We start from the raw sequence: 24,345 nt of genomic DNA, 5'->3' as shown, positions 1-24,345 counted from the left end.
CAGTGGCCGGCATTACACATACGCATTGACTTTATGAGCAATGTTCCCTTTGATAGACTAAAGTCCACTGAAAAAATTTCAGTAAACGATCACCTTTTTACTGAGATTATATTTCATCCCATATCATCTCATCTGATTTTTTTTTTTTTTTTTTATTGCATGGCTGTGTGGACGAGCTCACAGCCCACCTGATGTTAAGTGGTTACTGGAGCCCATAGACATCTACAACGTAAATGCGCCACACACCTTGAGATATAGTTCTAAGGTCTCAGTATAGTCACAACGGCTGCCCCACCCTTCAAACCGAAACGCATTACTGCTTCACGGCAGAAATAGGCGGGGCGGTGGTACCTATCCGTGCGGACTCACAAGAGGTCCTACCACCAGTACACAAGAGGTCCTACCACCAGTAAAATCATGTCTCAAATTTCATGTTTCATTTAATTTCATCATGTCTCAAATTCTTCATTTCATTTCACTCCATATTATCATTTTTCATAAAAATATCCCATATCTTATCATCTCATCTCATTTCAATTCATTTAATTTCAGTTCATTTTATGCTATGTTTCATATTAATGAGCTTCATTTCATTCCATAATATCATATTACATAAAAAAGATTAGGCAGTATGGTGTAATACTTTTGCCTTTCCATTTGGAAAAATACAACTACTACTACTTAGTTATCTATGTTGGTAATTTGAATTTTGGCGCCATTCTGCTTCATTTAATTCCACTTAAATTTAATTACAATTATATTATTTAAGGTGAGTTTCAATTTGTTAAATTTGAATAATCTAGTAAGCATGTTTTCTTACAGCATCAACTCAATGAGGGCAACTATTTTAGCGTTCAAATGGACTTTTGTCAATATTTACAATTCAAAATCTAAACATTAAATTTTTTATCGAAACTATATATGTAATTCTATTGTATATATATTAAATATGTTTATATATGTTTACGCCATTTTACGCCTGATTAGGACAAATTTTAAAAGATCAATAGACGCTTTCTCGACGTAAACATTTGAGTCAATTTAGCCGTATCTGTTTTGCCGCTAATTCTTTAACGTTAAATCTATAGAATGTCGGAAATGGTCCCTTTAAAATATTATAGAAATTGATTGAGTGCCTTAAACGGATTACAGAGAACATGAATTTGAGGAAGAGACAGCGTATCTCTTACTACGAACCGGACGAGCCAAACCTGGACGAGTACATATGTGAGTTTTTTTTTTTTTTTTGTTGCTTAGATGGGTGGACGAGCTAACAGCCCACCTGGTGTTAAGTGGTTACTGGAGCCCATAGACATCCACAACGTAAATGCGCCACCCACCTTGAGATATAAGTTCTAAGGTCTCAAGCATAGTTACAACGGCTGCCCGCCCTTCAAACCGAAACGCATTACTGCTTCACGGCAGAAATAGGCAGGGTGGTGGTACCCACCCGTGCGGACTCACAAGAGGTCCTACGACCAGTAATAGCACTAGACACAGATTGCACTAGACAAGTGAACGGATTGAGTTGATAATATGAAGTTTATAGTACAAAAGCTATTGTAACCGCTGAAATAGTGAAGGCGCCTACCCGTGACGCCTCACAAGACGTCCTACCAGTTGTTCTAATAAGCTTCTAATAATCTTACTGCTAGTAGGACGTCTTATGGGTCCGCACGGGTACGTACCACCACTCTGTCTATTTCTGCCGTGAAGCAGTAATGCGTTTCGGTTTGAAGGCCATTCCCGATCCTGCGGAAAGAATGGAAAGCATTCGACGTCGCCCTAAACACGTCATTTCGGATCCTCCCGATCCACTAACGGTGCTTTTAGGTGCCTCAAGCACCGGTCATTATTCTTGCCGAACCCGTCGCTTGCGATGAAGGACTCGACGAGTAAATTAACCCACTGAGTTTCTCGCCGGATCTTCTCAGTGGGTCGCGTTTCCGATCCGGTGGTAGATTCTGCGAAGCACGGCTCTTGCTAGGGTTCGTGTTAGCAACGTCATCAGGTTTGAGCCCCGTGAGCTCACCTACAAACGTTAGGGTTACGCTGAAATAGCCTCTCAAGGCTCTCATTTCATGAAAGCTCAAGATTAGGTTTAAAAAAAAAAAAAAGTAACTATACTGAGATCTTAGAACTTATATCTCCACGTCACGTCCACCCATCTAAGCAATAAAAAAATCCCTCAGCTCTCGATATAGCTTAACAAAAAACGTTTATCCATAAATCTAAGACTTAAAACTGATATCTCAAAGAAGGTGAGTATATGAGAGATTATATTATTACTATGAGATTATTTTTTAACCGACTTCAAAATAGGAGGAGGCTCTCAATTCAAGTGTATGTTTTTTTTTACTGTTTATTACCTCATAACTTAGGACTGGGTGAATCGATTTTGATGATTCCTTTTTTATTAGAAAGCTGACGCTTCCCGTGTGGTCCCATTTCAATTTAGTCCAGTTCTGGTAATGGTATCCACGAGAAAACCATATAGGTATTTTAGAATTTGCATTAAGTACGTGCGTGACAAATAGATGAATAACTCAATAACTCAATATCACGCCAACCGATTTATCCGATGATTATTGTTTTAGTGTATATATTGATTTGTTTTGGAATATCTTTTTTCTTTTATTTGAAATCGGTTTTTGTTAAAGCACGTCTATTTGCAATTATTTCAGTTTGCGATAGCTGTAGAGATTACGTTTACGAATACTGTTCGGTCCACGGACCTCTGCTGGTGATACCGGACGACAAGGTAAGGGGTGAGAGGGAAAATAACACTTTCGGAGCTTTTAATATTATATTCGAAGTTGAACGAAATTTCAGAGGACCTTCGGAACGGTTAATGAAATTCCTACGTGAGATTTTATTCAAAACTAGCTGACCCGGCAGACTTCGTAGTGCCTCAATCGATAAATAAAAGATCTAAACTTTTATATAAAATAAACTTAAAACAAACAAAAGAAATCCATCTGACGGTGGACACATCAAAGGAAAAACAAAATTGTTATTTTTATTTAATTCCGAGTATTTTCACATTTATCTACCTTTTAAACCTTCTCTGGACTTCCATAAATAATTCAAGACCAAAATTAGCTAAATCGGTCCAGCCGTTCTCGAGTTTTAGCGAGACTAACGAACAGCAATTCATTTTTATATATCTAGTTAAAGATTTGCAATTTTCAAAAATTCTATCTTTATTTTATTGTGTACGCCATTTCATTCAATATCATTTTTTTTTCAATTGATCAAATTGTTAACAGTGGATTCATCGTGTGCTTTCCATTTTTATCAGTTTAATAAAATTGTTACCTACTTCAATTTTATCACTGACCAGTCGCGGAACCCAATTGCTTTCCTCTAAAATTGTCGCTTCACGAGTTAAAAAACACTAAACATCCGTTAAAATTGTTATTAAGTTCTAAAGGAGAGCCAATTGAAGTTTAAGATTTAAAAAAAAAATTGTAACATAAAACATTTGAATGGATTAAACTTAATTGAGGTTCAATTAAAATACTGTTGGTACTACTCAACTCAATGATACTCAATAAAACGGACCTTTAATTGCAAATATAAATGCTGTGTATTGAGCGAAATGTCGCTTTTCTTTTCACCCCTCGATACTGGTGGTAGGACCTCTTGTGAGTCCGCACGGGTGGCTACCACCACCCTGCCTATTTCTGCCGTGAAGCAGTAATGCGTTTCGGTTCGAAGGGTGGGGGTAGCCGTTGTAACTATACTGAGACCTTAGAACTTATATCTCCAGTAACCACTTAACAACAGGTGGGCTGTGAGCTCGTCCATCCATCTAAGCAATAAAAAAAAAACAACGAAAACTAATCTAACTTGTAATGAAATAATTTTATTCACAATATAAAATTAAACAATTACACTACTAGCATATTACTAACGTGGAGGATGCCCTTGATCATTTTTATAAACGTAACCAACCTACAAGTAAAAACATTCAACTCAGTTGACGACATTGCCAGTTCGTTATCGGTGCGACAATTAAATTGTGAATTTCTTCGTAAAGGTACCTATCAAACATGATTTCCCATCATTTGTTCCCCGAGCCGCCCTCACCATTCCCCATGTGTTCCTGCATCTAGCTCCTTCCATCATTCCAGGTATAACCAAACCACATTTTACAATCATCACAAGGTTTCTTTTACTGCTCTAAGCGGGCAACCTTGGTTACTACTAAATAGTAGTTTAGGTTTGAAGTCTTAAATGCACTTTTGGTATAAAATGGTTTTGGGAATAACGGGTGATATTGCTCGGTAGACCGACGCTCCGAATGTTGTTGTTCGGAACTTGTATATATGCGAGATTATCTTGAATATGTCATAAGGGAGATTCAGGCATCTGTTAAATATATTTTGTTTTTGTGATGGCTATCCGCAAAATGGGCAAAGGCTTTATTTGCGGTAGATTTTAGAGGAAGAGGTAGACCTAAGAAGAAATGGATGGATTGTGTGAAAGACGATATGGGTAGGAGGGGAGTGAGCGAAGAAATGGTATATGATAGAAGAGTATGGAAGGAGAAAACATGTTGCGCCGACCCCAGGTGACTGGGAGAAGGGCAGGATAATGATGAATGAATGAAATGATGGGTAGTAGAGTGGTACCGACCCGTGTGGGCTTAGAATGTATAAACAAATATAAATAGATTTAGCTATGGGCCCAAAACCAGGACAAATTGAAACATTACAAAGTCATTTAAATTTTCCTTCAATATTTTGACGAAGTCGTAGTGGTCCAAAGGTTAAGACGTCCGGTGCTTTCGTATCTAGCGATGCTCGAATGCCGCCAGCGGGTAACAATTTTTCTTACGAAATACGTAATGAGATTGATGGACGAATCACAGCCCACCTGGTGTTTAGTGATTACCGGAGTCTATAGACCTCTACAACATAAATGCCACCACCCATCTTGTGACATGAGTTGTGAGGTCTCCGTTTTAACAGTACAACGGCTGCCCAGCCCTTCAAACCGAAACGTATTACTGATTACACGGCAGTTATAGGCAGGGTGGTGGAACCTACCCTACCCTCAAAGTAAAATAATTTTTTAATAATTTTTATGTATCATATTATGTCGGTCACATAAGTAGCCGGGAGATCGATGGGTGGGGGTTTATTAACATTAACAAAACTACGAAAACTGTTTGTTCCCGCAACGAAGGTGCTGGTCTAGGCGTGTTCAGTACCCTGACTCTGCCCCAGGGCGTCCAGTTTGGTCCGTACCGCGGGCAGCGGACCGACCAGGTCGACTCCATGTACTGCTGGCAGGTCGGTTGCCGCACCACCCACGACCCTTAGCGTCTAAACACACTATGCCGAAAGTACGCGACCGAAGCTCCACGGCTGATATTAGGTTCCGACGTATTCGGCTGCTTTCAGACTACGCTATAGTGCCGCATAGCACCCTATACTTAGCCAGTAATATAGGTGTAGGCGAGCTCACGGGGCTCAAACCGAGAGTGTTGCTAACACTGGCCCCAGCAAGAGCAGTGCTACGCAGAATCTACCACCGGATCGGTAATGCGACCCACTCAGAAGATCCGGCGAGAAACTCAGTGGGCTGTGTCTATAGGTTAATTTACTCATCGAGCCTTTCGTCGCAAGCGACGGGTTCGACGAGAACGGTGACTGGTGCTTGAGGTACCTAAAAGCACCGTTAATGGACCGGGAGGATCCGTAATGACGTGTTTAGGGCGATGTTGACTGTTTACCATTCGGTCTACAGGATCGGGTATGTGGCTATGAGCTATGTACTATTATATTATAGCGTAGTCTGAAAGCGGCTTGGTGTGACACGCCTATATCGCCGAATTGACGCTACAGAAATTCAGTTGCTCAACTTTGTGTGTGTATTTAGTATCTCGAGCACTGTCTTGGCGTGGTGTCGTGTGTTATTTAAATAGTTGGGTTGATAGAGGCGAAACAAAGCGATCCGGTTGGGGTTCCATTTTTACTTTTGACGAGCCAAACTCGAATAATTTGCCGCTGAATTTACGCCCGACCGAAGTTATCATGCCGAACATCGGTCGCATACTTTTGGGCACAGTGTGTTTAGACACTAACTGCGTGCTTAGTGCGAGCTTTTTAACGATATCGATAGCGTAAAAGTTATATATTGTATAGTAGTCGTTATATATTTTATAATAAAATAGTTACTGAACATCTAGTAAATCAATAATGCAGATATGCTTTGGTTGTGATACGAAATTACATTGTAAAAGTGATTGAATAGTATAAGAATCGGTTTTTAAGCTATTGCATAGTTTTTATCGCGGGCTTTAAGTGCGACGACCGAATCAAGAAATTCCGTAACGAAAATAAAACCTAACACCCCACTCCACCTACCATGTAGCTTGCGTTCAACACATTCACACGTTGCGTTTGTGTAGTGTTTGTGAATAAGCGCGCGGCGTAACGTCACACTGCATGCGCATCATGAAAAGTCTGCCCAACTCTCTCTCGCGCGGTCTAGGTTATGAGTGTGAAGGGGGCAGTTGCTTAGATGGGTGGACGAGCTCACAGCTCACCTGGTGTTAAGTGGTTACCGTCGCCCATAGACATCTACAACGTAAATGCACCACCCACGTTGAGATATAAGTTCTAAGATCTCAGAATATACTTACAACGGCTGCCCCGCCCTTCAAACCGCATGCAACAGATATACGACAGCAACAACAAGCCGTCCCACGTGGTGGACGCCGCCGATCCGAACCGTTCTAACTGGATGCGGTACGTGAACTGCGCCAGACGCTGGACCGAACAGAATCTGGTGGCGTTCCAGTATCAAGGGCAGCTGTATTACAGGTACCTAGCCTAAGTTTCTTATAAAAAAAAAATTTACTATTTTAAATATAGGATTATCGAAGACAAGGCAAAGTGGAGGAGTTTTTTTAATTTTTTTATTGCTTAGGTAGTTGCCGGAGCCCATACACATCTACAACGTAATGCCGCCATCCGCCTTGGGGTATCAGTTCTAATGTCTGTTTTTACAGTACAGCGGCTGCCCCGCCCTTCAAACCGAAACGCGTTACTGCTTCACGGCAAAAATAGGCAGGGTGGCGGGTACCTACCCGTGCGGACTCACAAGACGTCCGTTTGTTTTTTCCGGGCCGGGGCCCGAACTTCCCGTGGGGTCCAGCGGGTACAAGGATGTTTTCAGGACCCTACTCACTAAATAACTCCCCGGCACTCTTCGCCCAAGCGTCCGATCCCTTCTGAGGTCAGGACCCGGATGAGGTAAGGGGGTTACCGCGGTCAACACTACAACCAGAAGGCGTAGTTTATAAGTATACATATTTCTATAGATTGTATCGCAGGTACGTTCGCATCGCTCGATACGACTACACCGGGCGTCTTGTCATTTGACCCGCGACGCTTTGAAACATAAAGACCGTATTGTACTAAAGCGATGTTTACAGAACGATAAAAATAATACCTCGCTTCACTGAGCTCATGGTGTTCTATGGTGGTGCATTCGCGAACATTCTTCACATTAACCTCAGCAAATACAACGCGCCCACAAATTACGCTCAGAAATTCGGTAAGCTCCTATTATTACTTTCAGTATAGGTGGAATCAGCTAAACCATTAATTAGGCTCACGTTTTTTCTCTACCTAATCCCGGATTGTCTAAGGCTGTCTTTCCCAAAGTGGGCGATAACGCCCCCTTGCAGGCCTAAAAGGGGGCGGTAAGAAACGTAGAAAAAAAGGGGGCGTTATGTAATTTCATCTAAGATGACTTAGACACTGACTGAGCTATCGGTATAGTGGTTTTTAAGTAGGTGAAAAAATGGGGGCGCTAAAAAATAATTTATTCTCAAAGTGGGCAGTAGTCAAAATAAGTTTGGGAGCCCCTGGTCTAAGGGGCAATTCCATCTACACTGTAGATGATCTCACGGTCTCAACTTAAGAAAACTTGCTAACACTGGCCCTAACAAGAGCAGTGCTTCGCAGAATCTACCACCGGATCGGAATCGCGACCCACTGAAATAATTTGGCGAGATACACAATGGGTTACAGCTCACAATGCACTTAGCGAGGCAAAAACCTTCTTCAAACGAGGCTTTTGAGAGAGTTAATAGTAGGCAGCGGCTTGGCTCTGCCCCTGGCATTGCTGACGTCCATGGAGGACGGTAACCACTCACCATCAGGTGGGCCGTATGCTCGTCTGCCTACAAGGACAATAAAAAAAGAGCTAAGTATACACCAAACAATAATGACTTGGCTGTATCCGTCGCATTGTTGCAACTATTTGACATCTTATGCGATTATCCTATTATTTCGAGGGTTGAAAGGTTTAAAGGACATTCCGCTAAATACACCATGTTTAGGTATATTTGTAATTAAGGGTCCTTTTTATTTGGTATCAGTATTAAAAGTTTAATGTTTCTAATTGAAACTTCAATTAAGTTTATTCCATTCAAACAGCTGAAGATGTTTTTTCATTAAGATTTGGCTCTCCGGCAAAGTTGCTAAAACTTCGCTTAAAAAAACCAATAGCTTTTCACGCCTCGATATTATGTAAAAAGCTAAAAGCTATATCATTTAAATTTTTCTGAAAATTGCAACTAATTAAGCCCGCAAAAAGATATAGGGAATTTTAGTATTTTATCATCGTCATGCATTTTTTGAGAACCGAGCTGTGACCAAACAGTAATTTGGTTTTGATAATAAATTATTTCCACGATGTGCCCAAAACAAGGTATCTACTTAAGACGTGGTGGATTGTTTGATTGTTTGTCTATAAAGGTAGTGAAAAACATGTATTTCAACGCAATCCTTTAGATAAGAGTTCTTTGGAGGATGAAGACAACATTTTTAGTATTATTGTCAATGGCAGTGGCTCTAAGGAACCACCTAATGATACATGGTTAACATCGCTAGTGCGGGCAAAATTGGAAAACACTCTTTTTTTACGTTAATACAATAACAAAATAGTTAATTAGTTACTCATGATTTACTACATAATTCTTCATGAAATCGAATTCAGGGAATAAATTGGTTTTAGGCGCGTCACCTCCAAAAAAAGTTAAAGGATCAAAAAAATTAGAAATAGCAGAAAGAACAAATAGAAAATCCCAGCAGACGGAAATTTTTATTCCTGTGGATATCAAGGAAAAGCTAAGTGTTGCAGTTGAAAAAAAAGTTTCCGAAAATATGAATTTGAACAATAATTCAATAAAATCAATTCAAAATTATAAAAATAAATCAAAAACCCTACATGATTCAGTTAGTTATAATGACGACAATAGGAATTCGAAAGTTGATAATAAGTCGCTTACAGATAAAAATAATGAAATAAATCACGAATCTAAATTTGCGGATAAAACGAAATCTGACCTGAATAACAAAAATGTAAAAGTTGAGAATAACGTGAATAGGGAAATATTTATATGTGATATTTGCAATTTTAAAATAGCTGAACGCTGCATGATAGAGACACATATGACGCTTCATAATAAGGGTTATGTTTGTAAAGTACGTGATAAAAAAAATACAGAAAAAACCGGCTTAAAAATACATCTAAATAAACCTTACAGTTGTGACGTGTGTGATAAAAGTTTTACATATAAAAGTGACTTAGAGAGACATCTAAGAATACACACCGGAGAAAAAAAACCTTACAGTTGTGACGTGTGTGATAAAAGTTTTACACAAAATGGTCATTTGAAGGAACATCTAAGAATACATACCGGAGAAAAACCTTACAGTTGTGAAGTATGTGATAAAAGTTTTACACGAAAAAGTAACTTTGAGAGACATCTAAGAATACATACCGGAGAAAAAAAACCTTACAGTTGTGACGTGTGTGATAAAAGTTTTACACAAAATGGTCATTTGAAGGAACATCTAAGAATACATACCGGAGAAAAACCTTACAGTTGTGACGTGTGTGATAAAAGTTTTACACGTAAAACTTCCTTGAACATACATCTAAGAATACATACCGGAGAAAAACCTCCCAGTTGTGAGGTGTGTGATAAAAGTTTTACACAAAAAGGTTATTTGAAGGAACATCTAAGAATACATACCGGAGAAAAACCTTACAGTTGTGAAGTGTGTGATAAAAGTTTTACACATAAAAGTAACTTAAAGGGACATCTAAGAATACATACCGGAGAAAAACCTTACACTTGTGAAGTGTGTGATAAAAGTTTTACACATAAAATTTCCTTGAACATACATCTAAGAATACATACCGGAGAAAAAAAACCTTACAGTTGTGAGGTGTGTGATAAAAGTTTTACACAAAAAAATACCTTAAAGAGACATGTAAAAATACATACCGGAGAAAAACCTTACAGTCGTGACGTGTGTGACAAAAGTTTTACCCGCAAAGGCATCTTAAAAAATCATCTCGGAACACATCAAAAGAAAACCATGTAACTGAATAGACGATTCAAAGCTTCGCTAAGATTAAATTTTATAAGAACACCAGAACCAGACTGCGCAGTGTATAAGGAATATAGCAGCAGACATCAAAAGATCTGAATACTTTTCCCTACCACCAAAGGATTTTGGCAAATTAAATTATCAAAAAGAACACAAAAGATACTGACATTTTCTACACCATGGGGAAGATATTCATTCAAAAGACTTCCATTCGGACTATCGTCAGCCCCTGAAATTTTTCAAGAAATCTTGAACATCTTGTAATATTCGTTTACGCATTCCATTGCAAAATGGGCTATCGTTTAACAATTCTTTGGTTGTTTGAATAGGAAAAATCGCTATTTTGGTTTACTTTAAAAATGTTAGCACGCAAATTAGGCTAGGTTGTGCTTCTCGGGCGATAGGTACAGCGTCAGTGGCCTCATAGCTAAGCAGACCAGTTGTCTCGTTTAAAATGATGCGACACTACCAAGGCTGTAATATACTAAAGACTATTAATATTTATATCCTACTAGCTGACCCGGTAGACTTCGTAGTGCCTCAATCGATAAATAAAATACCTTAACTTTTGTATAAAAAAATAAACTTAAAACAAACAAAAGGAATCGGTCCGACGGGCAACACATCAGAGGATAAACAAAATTTATTGAATTCTGAGCTTTTTCATATTTATCTACCTTTTAAACCTTCTCAGGACTTCCACAAATAATTCAAGTAAAGGCCTCCTCCAATGATAACCACTTCTCTCTATCCTATGCTAATTGCCACCACTCTGGGCCGGCTGCTTTTTTTATTTCGTTCTCCCAGCGTGTCGAGGGCATTCCTCTCTTGCTTTTTATTTGAGGTCCTCTCCTTGAGGTGGTTCTGTAGGTCCATCTTTTATCTCTTAGCCTCACTATATGACCGGCCCATTTCCGCCTTAGCTTTTGGGCGTAGCTTAAGGCATTATTAGCTTTTGTTATTTCTCTTATCTTTACGTGTCTGATCTTATCTAGTTTTTTATTCTGAGCATGTTTCTCTCCATTCCTCGTTGACAAGATGTTATTTTTTGCTAACTTTTTACGTAAATTTCCATGTTTGACATCCATATGTCAATAAAGCAGCGATAATATTACAAATAAAAAAAATATTACGTACCACCACCAGTTTGTTGTCAGAAGGCAAATCTAAATAAGAACTTGTCTTTTAATATCACCACCGTCCAGTCTATTTATGCCGCGTATATAAATGACACTATTAGCAAATCCCAACCCTTCTGGCTGAGCTTTCACTCGCCCTGGCGAAACCTCCAAGGAACTCCTGGAAAAGCCTTCAAGCCACAAGTAATGCTTATTTCCACAAAAAAAAAAAAAAATTGTTGTTTGTGAGTCCGCGCGGGTCGGTACCACCACCCTGCCTATTTCTGCCGTGAAGCAGTAATGCGTTTCGGTTTGAAGGGTGGGGCAGCCGTTGTAACTTGAGACCTTAGAACTTATATCTCAAGGTGACGTTGTGGATGTCAATGGGCTCCAGTAACCACTCTGTTTATAATTCTATTTTTTAGGCATTTTCAAATTTGCCGAATGTTTCTTGATCTTTTTAATATCCGTTACTGGTAAATAAGTTATTTTCCATTAATGTATTGTTTAATAAAAATGTTTTTTGCCTTTTTGTATTATCGTTTTTTTTTGTGTCTCAGCCATATCTCGGCATTATGGGAATACATTGTAGTTTTAACTATTTTTTAAATGTATTTATTACGAATTCGATCATTTCCTTTTTATTTTTAGAATTTTTACAACAATTTCAAAGTACTTAAAATATTGTAATGTTAGATTAATTACATTTTACGTACCTCGAACACTTTTAATTGTTTCCCTAACTTGACAGTATCTAGGTTTTTTTTTCGTTACGACATACTTAAGAATAATATGGTTTTGATTTTTTATTTTATTAAACAAATTTATTGTAAGTAACAATTTTTACAGTTGATTTTTAGTTTAAGAAATTTGTATAACTAGATATATTTAGTAATAAATTTATTACGCTTCGATCTGTCTCCATTTATTGGTCTCCTTCTGTAAGTTAGACTTTATTATTTTTCTTTCTTTTTCCAAGCACAAGCAAAGCGTTTTCAATTCACCATTCAACTTTTTGAAGTGAAACTTCTTTAGAAACGTTGTGATTTCAAACTCGATGAAACGAAAAAATAAGTCCATAGTGACACAAACACATAAATGTTCAGCCGGCGAGAGAATGAGATAGAACACATTAGACGTTCTCAGTCTCCTCTTTGTGCGACTCTTCGTAGCATCCCCACTACCATCTACTAAACATTGTCCATATGTATGCTCCTGTGTAGTGGGATAGTCAGTATATCTATATCTTATTTATAAGTTTCACTTCTACCGTGTGTGACTTGCACACACACACACACACTTTGTTTTAGTACATAGTATTTAGGTCCTTTCAGATAACCTCTCAACGTCCCATTTATAGATACATGAGCTTAGTAGTAACTCATTTCCAATTCCATTGCTTTAATATGAAGTATAATATTATTATAATCTCAGTCATAATGTCAGATATTCTTTAAATGGGAAGGTAAACCAATATAATGTCAGTGAAACACTGCCCTAGCTAGAAGATAGTGTCAGAAAGGCATAGTCACGGCATTCTCGCATTCTCATTCATAGGCATTCTCTAAGGCATAGTCACGTAAAAGTTACGTCCAGCGGCTTTGTTTCATTTTTCCACATTTGTGCACTTTCACAGATATTAAACAGTTAATAAACCACCGTTATTCCACATTTACACCTGAATAAACACTAAATAGACAAAATAAAACAAATCACACAACTTCACTACTCGCGTTCTCGCCAAAAAAGTCTACCAGCATACTGTGGTCCTAATGTGGCAAGATTTTGAGGTTATTATTGCTAGCTCAAGTTCTGGTTTTGAAGATAAGCTAAATTCCAATCCGACTCGGACCTCACATCTTAATTCACCTTTACGAGCCGGACAAGATTCTACCCATTTTAACCTTTAAAAATTTGAATAGGTTAAAGATGCTGTGGCATATTCATTACAGCAAAATTTAATTTAAAGGGATAAGGGTTTTATTCAATTGCATTTTATTCAAAGATTGTATTCAACGCAGAAAACATTGGACACCCAATTGAATCGTCATCAAACTTACACGTTAATTTTCTCACTATAATCCCACATAACGATGGTAATATCTAGCAATGCAATTTATTTGAGGAAAGGCGTTTTGAAAAACGTATTGTATTATAAAAAGTTCTAAAGTTGACATTGCAACTTATCGGAGTGACAAATTGAATTATGATGTTCGTGGATTCAAGGCAGGAATTATAAGGTTTTAGCGCTTACGAGGCGCGTGGGGTATGTGGGTCTTAACGATCTGCAGATGTTGGGAGCAGACCGCGGGCCCAAAGATGTATTGAGGGCCCGAGCCACCAAACAACTCTCCTTGCACTCTCTTACTCGACGTCCGATTTCCCACTGTGTTCAAAAACCGTCTCTCTAGGCAATCTTATCCATAATCGGATTCTACAACGGAACCTTTAAATATGTACTATAACTATAAAGTACTCTGTGTCTGTAAATATACTTTCGTTATCTCAATTACCAGGCTACTTTTTGTGCTATATTGTAATTTTGGCTGTATATTATTATTATCCTATGCCCAATCGAGACAAAAATGACAAGTAAACATAACCTATAAAATTTGAAATGGGCATTATGTACATTTCACAAATTTTCATAACATTATTTATATTTTAGTTATTTTTTAAAATGTCTGAGTTTTACATAGACTACGTGTGCCCTAAAGACGAGACGGAAAGGCATCCTGTGATCTTTAATTTTCAAAACGGCTACATAACGGATAATTTTAAGGACACGGAATGCACTATATTAAGAGATGAAATTACAAGCAAAAGGAACGTTGCTCTGGAGGTCTGCGACACTCTGTACGTCGGAGCGGAAGAACAAGAGGAGCTAGGCAAAACAATAATAATGGCGCGAAACAAAAAAACAGGGAAAGTTCGAATCATCGAAGTAGGTACTGTCGACTTAAAACCCTATTTGAAAGTCGATTTAGACAATTCACAGCTGATGGAAACGTCGAACTTGGATCTCAGTCGAAAATTCGGATCGAAAAAACATAAAAAAATCATGGAGCAAAGAGAAAAGTTGAAAGTTAATGTGCAAACAGTAACTGATCAAATGCAGAATGTTAGTCAAAACATTTCAGAGGACCAACTCGATTTGTCGAACTACAACAAAACGGATGAAAACTTCTACGTGCCTCCCATCGACAGGGAAGCCAAAAGCGTGGAACAGGTTTACGACCTAGACAAAATATTAACAGAAGACATGTTTGAAAAGGTTTACGAGGAAATGGAAAACACAGATTATATGAGTAATTTTAATGAATTTCTCAAAACGATCGTCAGTGAAAATATGCCTAAAAAGCATTTGGTCTTAGCTCTGTATGCAAATTCATTATTAAACATGTATGGAACGCTAATGAAAGATATCACGAAGAAGACCTATGTTGCCTGTCCTCATTCCGCATCATTGAACGACCATATACTAAAAAATTTCCTCAGCATCTCTAACAATAGGAAATTACGTACCCCCCAAATGAAGGATAAGTCTCTATGTCACGCTCTAGTCTTTGTATTGTTAATAAACAAATACAAATTCAATTTAGAAGATTTATGTAAGCAACTGAAGTTCACATCTAGAGTGGTAGCTACAAAAGTATCTGTCACAGGAGCGAGTATAATCACTGAAGGTAACAAGAAGGTCGTTCAATTGAAACTACCGATCAGCAAGCCGGCTTTGAGAAGACGTAGCAATAAGTTTTAAATAAAAGTGAAATTTATTTGTGACTCTGTTTTATTTCGATGCATTCTAAAATTAGTCGCGTGCTATGTCTTGAAGTCGCCATGGCCTAAAAGATAAGACGTCCGTTGCATTCGTATCTAGCGATGCACCAGTGTACGAATCCCGCAGGCGGGTACCAATTTTTCTAATGAAATACGTACCTAACGAATGTTCACGATAGACTTCCACGGTGAAGGAATAACATCGTGTAATAAGAATCAAACCTGCAAAATTATAATTTGCGTAATTACTGGCGGTAGGACCTCTTGTGAGTCCGCACGGGTAGGTACCACCGCCCTGTCTATTTCTGCCGTGAAGCAGTAATGCGTTTCGGTTTGAAAGGTAAGGCAGCCGTTGTAGCTATACTGAGACCTTAGAACTTATATCTCAAGGTGTGTGGCGCATTTACGTTGTGGATGTCTATGGGCTCCAGTAACCACTTAACACCAGGTGGGCTGTGAGCTTGTCCACACATCTAAGTAATAAAAAAAAGTCATTTGAAGTAGTATTTTTTTTCCCTTCCTCTTCATTGGTAGACTATTTCAAGTACGCTTGGACGGGTAGCTGAGCTCACGGGCTCAACCTGAGAGAATTGCTAACACTTGTCCTAGTAAGAGCAGTGCTTCGCTGAATCTACCACCTGATCGGAATCGCGGCCACTGAGAAGATCAGGCGAGAAACTCTGGGTTTATTTCAGGTAGTATAGGTAGTGTCTTTTATATGACTAGAATTCAAAAAGTAACAGCGCCATCTTTCTAACAATATTGTAATTGAGCGTGGTTTCTGAGTTTTAACGAAAAAGGTTTTTTACATATGCCCCGTGTGATTAAGATCTATTTATTTTATCTAAAATCAGTTTATTGTTTATTGAAATTAAATCTGTTTATATTAAAGAGAATGTTCGCCTAAAACTAAAATCGTTAGCTCAATTGTTATGAAACTACACACATACAGTCACATGACCACCCGACGAACGTAGTTACTTTAGTGCAGGATAGGTGGCGCTAATGGCTGTGATTTTTATCTTTTGAGCCAAAAGTCGAATGGGAAATCTGTATAGCGAGGACTAAAAGGCTATTTTGGTTTAGGCAACATTTTTGCAACTTAACCGGAGTGCCATATAAAGTTTGAAATTTGGAAAAAAATCATAACAAAAAAACCTTGAGCTATTGAATGGAGCTTCAGCTAATTGAAGTTCAATTAAAAACATCGAACTGTTGATACTGATATCAAGTAACACTCTATCATATATGTCAAATAACTATTCCGATAAAGATCCTAGTGCTCCAGAAGGAAAATAATTTCTCACTACATGTATGCTTCAAAATGGAGGATCAGCTGTGTGCTTAGTGCCAGTTTTTTAACTTCTCGGTCGCATAATAGTTAACTCAAATGTGTATGGAGTCTATGGAGTTTTTTTTTTTTTTTTATTGCCTTTGTAGGCAGACGAGCATACGGCCCACCTGATGGTAAGTGGTCACCGTCGCTCATGGACGTCAGCAGTGCCAGGGGCAGAGCCAAGCCGCTGCCTACCATAAAGAACTCTCCGCAAGCCTCGTTTGAAGAAGGACATGTCATAGCGCTCGGAAAACACCGTGGAGGGGAGTTCATTCCAAAGCCGGATGGTACGTGGCAAAAAAGATCTTTGGAAACGCACTGTCGATGAACGCAGCGGTTCCAGATAATATGGATGAACTCTGCTCCGATATGGATGAACTCTGCTCCGAGTTGGAACAGCGTCCCTACGTTTGCCGCTAGCGCACATAAAAAATACAACTCCCCCAATAATTGGGAAGCTACGCGTAAAAGCTAGATAATTTCAAAAGGAAAAATATAAAATATGAAATAAAACGCGAAGTCAACAATAATATTTAATTTTAATTCCACATAAAAATACATTTAAAATTCGGTTAAAAGCGTCTACAAATAAACATAGTTCATAAAATAATGTTTTTAATTCTTAGTTCCGTTAATGTGACCAAATCGGTATTAAATATTTATTTATTTTTAAAATGACGTACGCACAAATCACACTTTCAAAATTTGTATTATCTAATATTATGATGCTTTGAAAATTGTCAAAATTAAATACAATTCCAAACAATATTTCGTATTTACCATTGTTACGTGTTGGCAGAAATATCTAGAAACATATTATCAAGTTATATGTATTTTTTTAATAAATTAATTTAAAATCAAATTTACCTCTTTGACGTTGCTTGCGATTACTTAAAAAAACCAGTCCGTTTTTTAATATAGTTGAACAAAAACGAATCTAACACTATTAATTCGGCATTGTAATTATGTTACTAGACATACATATTAAGTAGGTGCAAATAAAACTAAATTTTAATAGTTTTATCCGGAGTTTTTGAAGTGAAACTTCTTTAGGCGCATGAGGGTAAATTTTTTACAGATGTAACGTCACGTAGGTATGCAACGGAAGTGTCGAAAAATTTTAATACAGCGCCATCTATGAGATTTTTTAATACTAATGTGTGCATGAAACCTCTTGTAGTGAATTTCAATTTAGGATTATACGTGACGATTAAAATATCGATTCACAGAGGACGCTACCTCATACTATAAAAGATGATTTACAATTTTTACTAATGACAAAATTTTACATACACTTAGACATTTAGGATAATTGTATTTTAATTTTTGAAGGTTTCACTTCTAACACGTGTGAATTGCACACATGTTATTTTTTTATTGTTACTGCATTTTATTTCAATGCCCGTGTCCTCGAATTAAGTAGGCACTTAAAGACACTGGAGTAGCAAAGAAATATCTTTGTTTCCGAAATCGATTTGAATACCCAATACAGAATTAGTAAAGCCACTGTTAAAATAGATAGGTACATTCTGTCTCACAAAGTTAACCCGTAAGTGAGTCGTCTATTATCAAAGGTGGCAATCTGTGCATTTGGACAAAAAAATGTTATTGATATGTCAATACAGATTGATTTGAATATAATCGTCTCCTTCAAAGAATACAGTTCAAAACCTGCATTAAATAAAGGTTAATACTTAACCTGTTATTTATCTAAGATGTCGTTCAGCAGAGTTTTGTGACTGCCAAGGGAATACAAAGTCAATAATTCGTTTTTCTGATTTACCAATAATTTTCCAAAAGTCACATTGCCGGCTTTGATAATAGTCGACTCAAGTCACAAAAAACGGAATTAAGAACCAATAAACGTCTTTTTTTTTTGTTAAAATAGACACGTGAATACAAATAACGCTTCATGTTTTCAGTTTTTGCCACGTTATGATGAGTTCGTTAGGTTGACGCACGCTTCCCTCCAAAAACAAAACACTTTTCAAGCGACAAAATCCAAAATGGATTTTCGAGTTTCGACAACAATTAAAGCAAGCGCAAAAATATTATAAGGATCAATAACGCTGCACTAATCAAGCACCATTTTATAATTATTGACTTATTTAGAATATTGAAATTCATTAAGACACTTGACTATAAGCGCACTACCTATTTTTTGTTCCTCTAAATGCCAAGCTGGTTGGATTCCCGCGTACGGAACTAATACTGAATCAATTGACTGTGATATATTCAAACGATCGACCAATAAACTAATTAATTATCTAAAACATTTTTGTGAAAGAGCACTAGAATAATAATTATAAGTGTCGTTCGTATATATAATTTTAAGGTCGGGTATTATTTTACATTTGAATTGATTAAAATAGAATTGATTGACTGTATCAACTTCATTGCACGCACGGTAACGAACTTTTCGAAAAATTGTTTTGCTACAATTTATATTCAAAGGCAAAGGTGTTCGTGAACAAAGTGCTTAAAAATAAACATTGACTTCTTTTTTTTTTCGCTAAATACAAAAGTTTCTTCATCAGTGTGGATTATTTACACAACGTACACGTGAATAGTGTGAATAATGAATCATTAAAAGGTTCGTGTTCGTAGAGATGGATAGCCGGAGCAGATAAATCGGAGCTAGTCTTCTTCGAAAAGTCCACTAAGACTACTCCTAAATTCCCGCCAATTTACTGACGAATATCCTTGAAGATTATCCGAACTAAGATAAGCTAGAATTATTTAAAACTTTCACGTTTATCTTAATTTTAATCACAACTATTTCGCGGGTTAAGCTTACCTCTATTTTTAATTTTGACGAGCCCCCGATATTTCGGCGGTGTTGCAAGCGCATTATAATTACACACCCAAAAACGGACTAGAACCAGTATATACAGGTGTGCCTGCATCTAAAATCAACTTTCTTCAACCTACCCGTGGTCACGGCAACAGCGTCAAAATATCGGACACTCATTGTAGCTATCAATAATGCTTACAATCTAAAATGTCGAGTGACCGACGGCCGTAATCGTTTCAAAAATCAAAGCCGATTGCCATGATAAAAATTACGAATACCTATTAATTAATCCGCTTAAGCTAGATCCTCGCGCTTGCAAGATAACCAACCGAACCGAATGGTATCCATTCTAAGGCCTCAATTATCACATTTCCCAAAGAGACCAAGCATTAAGTAGTTTTAAAAAAAAATCTTTTATTGAAAACAAATATTCAAGAACAAAATATTTATTATTCAAAATCATGAAAACAATATAAAATATTGAAAAACAAAAAAAAAGAGCATAATCATAACCATTTACCATACAACGCTGCCATATTTTATAAGCTACAATAAAAAAAAATTGAATGTTCTGTATAATGATTTTAAAATATATAAATATACCTACATCTAGCTTTATATTCCTAGTGAGGTGACACAGTTATGACAGATGTCACGCACGTCAGAATAAGACACGATCATTTCAGAATAAGGATGTTCCTCTCTGTTTTTTTTTGAGTGGCAAATTTTTAATTCTATAAATTTTGCAATAACAAATTTATTAGATTGAATATCTTTATTATTTCTGATTATTTGTTTCTTTAATTTTTTCTGTTGTTATTTTTTTACAGAAAAAACATAATTATATGAATTCTGAATTAAATTTAAATTAATTATTCAATGTAGGACAGATAATGTTAGGTAGCGTCACAACACGCAACTGAACAATAATGAAGCTGAATTTTTTTTTTTATTTATTGCATTTATCTAAGGTATCAGTATAGTCACAACGGCTGCCGCGCCCTTCAAACCGAAATGCATTACTGCTTCACGGCAGAAATAGGCGGGGCGGTGGTACCTACCCGTGCGGACTCGCAAGAGGTCCTACCACCAGTGAAATTGATTACAAATTCGTCGAATATGATAATAATGTAACAACAAAAAAAAAAAAAATTAAGACATGAGTGGATTGGGTAAAGCACCATTATTAAGATTTTTGAGTTTTTATATTGAATTAAGGTGTTATGTGCTTACAAACCATAGTAACCATAGTAGACCTTAAAACTCAGGGTTTAAAGGCTATTTTTAGAAATTGCATATGAAGAAGGAGTTATATACGAAGAAAAAGTACAAATAACAAAAGCTTGTTGCCAATTTTCTCAAAATTAACAAATTGTATCATACATATCCCCTTCATCCACTCATGTCTTCATATATGTTTGCAGACAAAACAATCCGCGTTATAGGACATGCCTCAGTTATATTGACCTCAAATGACGTCATAACATTGGACGGCACGTTCGGCTGGTTTTGTATGGAAAATTCAAAAATAATATTTGCCCAGTTCATTAGTGTTAAGTTATAATTGTCAAGAAACGTTCCCCAGTGGCTTGGGTTCGAAACCGCGGATGCGATTTATCAAAATTAAATGCGCTAAATACTTTGATCGGTAAAAAAAAAACTCAAATACAAATTAAAAAAATACAAAATAATTATTTTTTATTTTAACCATGATCACCCAAAGGTTTTCAGAAATATTAATTCGTCAACGGTACAATGAATTTACAAATATAAATATGTACACTTTATATTTATATATTGAATTAATAAACATTTCTCTATGCGAGATCAAAAAAATTAACTTTTTCAGTTTTGTCAAAAAAAAAATGTCTATATATTTTTTTAATTATTTAGTTACATACATATCTAAGTAATTATTACTCCATTCATTACTTATTAAACAAAAATAAAGGTACACCAAGTTTGCTTTAAGATGAAAAAAAGCATTTTGGGCGAATTCTATTTGACCACAAAAAAACAGGACAAAAAAGTATGAATTAAAAAAAAAATACAAAACATGTCGTTTCGTCGGTATTAAAAACAAAAATCTCAACGCAAACTATAAAATGGCACTAAGAAACTAATTTAAAACATATTTCATTCATTTAAAATCATATAACAAATAAATGATCATACCATTTTTTTTATAAATCTTTTCATTCACATTCATTTTAATGTTGATTCGAACAAAAAAAAATGCATTGAGAAAATGTCAATTATTGGAAATCGATAGAATTGTAAGAACGTATGTATGTATACTATGGCACAATAAAAAAAAAACTTAAAAAAACACCATAAACTAAACATTAACCCATTGTTATAAAAGACGCTAAAGTATGGGTTTTCATAAAAATCTCAAAGTTCACATTAAACAGTGTTCTATGTAATAGTGAAAAACAACGTTTTCATTATTAAAACATTATTACAAGCGCACGAGAATGTTAACGCCGCCATTTCTAAGCATTTGATAACCTAAACACACTGCAGCATCGGAAGGGAAAAATAAATATTCGTATAAAAAAATCGGAGGATACATGTGCTAAAATGTTGGGATTATCGGAACATTTCAAGTTTCAAACAATTACATACCTATATATTATTACGATTAAAACAGATTTATGTAAATAAATAAAAGGAACTTTTATGTGGATTATTATTTAAAATACACGAGCTGGAGATGCGAATGTATTATAGCAAGATTCCTGGACATAACGTCCGAAATACTTGAAGAAATGTTTTTAAATGATAATATTGAAGACAGCTGGCGAAGGACGCAAAGATGTTTACATGTTTGAAAAAAAATACGGGTGACGCGTAAGTCAGCTATTTTGAATTTGCTCCCTATAATCCATTTAAAATAGTACGATGAATTTTTATAATTAAGAAACAATGGTGATTAAGAAAAATAAATGAGTTAAGTATGTAATAAAAGTAGAATTAAGTAATTATAGAAACGATCAATTATTGCTAATTTTTCATTGTGATAGTGTAGCTTAGAATATATTACGTAAAATTAGATACTCGATAAAATAAATTGCATAAATACAAATATTAAAATATATATAATATAAGAAACAGTTTGCTTAATTTTTATAATATAATATAAAATACTAAGATTCCCAAATATAGAGGTGTCGATGACTAAAGCGATGTGACATTTAAAAATATTAAAACGAATCAATTGTCTTAAGTCTACATGACGTGTGTGCTACAAATAGATTGAATGAAATCATAAGCAACTTAAACGATTTTCAAGTTAATTTGTAATTATTAGGCAGCACGAAAATGCTCTGTAACTACAAATCTAATTCCACTTTATAATCCGTCAATTGTTTAATTATAATCATAAAAGCTGAATAGAACTTATTGGCGCGCTGATCTATAGTCCGACCGATGAGAGAATACATTCTTGACAGATCGCCCAATTTTTGATTACGTAAACTGATAAGACGTAAGTTATATATTAGTTTTTGTCTCATTCGTTTGCGTGCAGATATATATAGGCACGTCTCTTTCCCGTAGAACGACAAATATTTCGACTCTCAATTTATAGGCTAAAGGTATTTTCCAAATAAAATGCATTATTTAATTTACAAGGCTAACTATGAATGCAGACAAAGGCACCGACATAGAATGCTTTATGAGGTTACGTCATTTCGCCTCAAGCGTTGGGAAGCAATGTACAGACGTGGGGAGCGCGCGCGGACGTTGAACCGACACGACGTTTTCACGTTACATTGCGTGCTACCTATTCAACACGTGACTGTGTTTAAAATAATTAGTGTTCATTGCGTATGTACGTAATAAGTACACGTAAAATCCTAAATTTATTCTAAAAAAACTACATGTATATTAATTTCTTTTTGTCAATTTCATTGCGGTTTTTTGTCATCTGAAAAAAAAGGAGGAGTTATATTTAGAAATTTTACGATCTACGAAACCAGGAATATTTTATTAATATCTCTGTCGGCAATGGTAAGGCTTATAGTAATAAAATCGAAACTAAAAAATTGTAATTATTCAATTAATTTTCTATTTCGAAATTTTATTTTATTATATTTTATACTCGAGACGCGAGTTCTTAGGTCCCATACTGTTTAGAAAGTGATAACTACCCTACAGTTTTATTATTACTACCCTACTTTTTTTTTCTACCTAACGGCCTGGCCACGGGGATCGGCGGTGCGAACGACGAAGCGGCGGATGAGGCGACCATTCGCGCGGCACCGTTTGCAGGCCACGGGTAGCCACGTTCGCCGCCGCGACTAGCAAGGAAGTCCGACAGCGAAATGTCTATATCGAAATTATCTCGATATTGCTTAGAAAGTGATCGTTTTTTAGTTCAAGACCTATTATTTGGAAGAGATTGTGGAGTACATGATTTGAATAAGAATCGGAGTATAGATGGAGAATTCCACAAGAAGCACGAGAAATACAGAATGTATCCAGAAACATTTTGGCTGCTCTGAGTGGCTAGACTTCCAAATAGCTCGTCTAAGTAGTATATCAGCAATAAAAATGTCGGTGTTCAGTTTTCGCGGCAAAAACAACTAAACTCATTTAATCACTGCACTATTCGCCGCGACTACCGCTCGACTCCGTGGCTTGCACCGTCCTTATTCATGCATTTGTTTTGCTCGCCCGCGCTCGGTACATTTCGCCGGTCGCTTGTGCGCGTGGCTTCATAAGTACATTTCTATGCGCTTATTTTAGTCGCTAGACGCTTCGCCGGTCGTACCGCCCGAATATTCGTATCGGCGAATGTCCCGTGGCCAGGCTGTAAGCTGGTAGCCTTTAGAAACTATGCCAGCGTAACCGAAAGAACGGCACTCTAACCTGAGGACGTTGCTAACA

General features: G+C 36.6%; 4 protein-coding genes and 1 long non-coding RNA gene across 11 annotated transcripts in view; 3 read left to right on the top strand and 2 right to left on the bottom strand.

The window, feature by feature from the left end:
• LOC134199623 (uncharacterized) overlaps positions 1-24,345 on the bottom strand; it is a 500,100-nt gene that overhangs the window by 332,547 nt on the left and 143,208 nt on the right. The gene's annotated exons all lie outside the window — the stretch shown is intronic.
• On the top strand, positions 700-12,454 carry LOC119628371 (gastrula zinc finger protein XlCGF57.1-like). 3 transcript variants are annotated; one of them, XM_062670896.1, is made up of 8 exons: positions 700-769; positions 1,153-1,227; positions 2,685-2,761; positions 4,043-4,136; positions 5,194-5,300; positions 6,691-6,836; positions 7,451-7,572; positions 9,040-12,454. In XM_062670896.1, exons 2-8 carry the CDS (start codon positions 1,158-1,160, stop codon positions 10,416-10,418), a joined length of 1,995 nt encoding a protein of 664 aa, XP_062526880.1. In that variant the 5' UTR covers positions 700-769; positions 1,153-1,157; the 3' UTR covers positions 10,419-12,454. The 3 variants fall into 3 exon arrangements, with proteins under 3 accessions (XP_062526880.1, XP_062526882.1, XP_062526881.1); XM_062670898.1 differs by having other exon boundaries at positions 7,986-9,183; XM_062670897.1 differs by lacking the exons at positions 700-769; positions 4,043-4,136 and having other exon boundaries at positions 1,190-1,227.
• Positions 14,011-15,318, top strand: LOC101743619 (uncharacterized). The gene has a single exon (XM_004922125.5). The coding sequence runs from the start codon at positions 14,223-14,225 to the stop codon at positions 15,300-15,302; it is 1,080 nt and encodes a 359-aa protein (XP_004922182.1). The 5' UTR covers positions 14,011-14,222; the 3' UTR covers positions 15,303-15,318.
• LOC134199636 (uncharacterized) lies at positions 17,178-22,566 on the top strand. The gene is made up of 2 exons (XR_009974197.1): positions 17,178-18,211; positions 18,483-22,566. It is a non-coding gene; the product is annotated as an uncharacterized LOC134199636 (long non-coding RNA).
• Stat (signal transducer and activator of transcription) overlaps positions 19,883-24,345 on the bottom strand; it is a 37,240-nt gene continuing 32,777 nt past the window's right edge. For all 4 annotated transcript variants that reach the window (XM_038013599.2, XM_038013598.2, XM_038013600.2 and 1 more), the window contains exon 22: positions 19,883-23,383. The gene's annotated coding sequence lies outside the window, so the exon portion shown is untranslated. The remainder of the gene's footprint in view (positions 23,384-24,345) is intronic.

The sequence above is a fragment of the Bombyx mori genome, chromosome 11 (genome assembly GCF_030269925.1).
Source record: "Bombyx mori chromosome 11, ASM3026992v2".
Taxonomy (NCBI): domain Eukaryota; kingdom Metazoa; phylum Arthropoda; class Insecta; order Lepidoptera; family Bombycidae; genus Bombyx; species Bombyx mori.
This window is presented reverse-complemented; position numbering and strand designations above follow the sequence as displayed.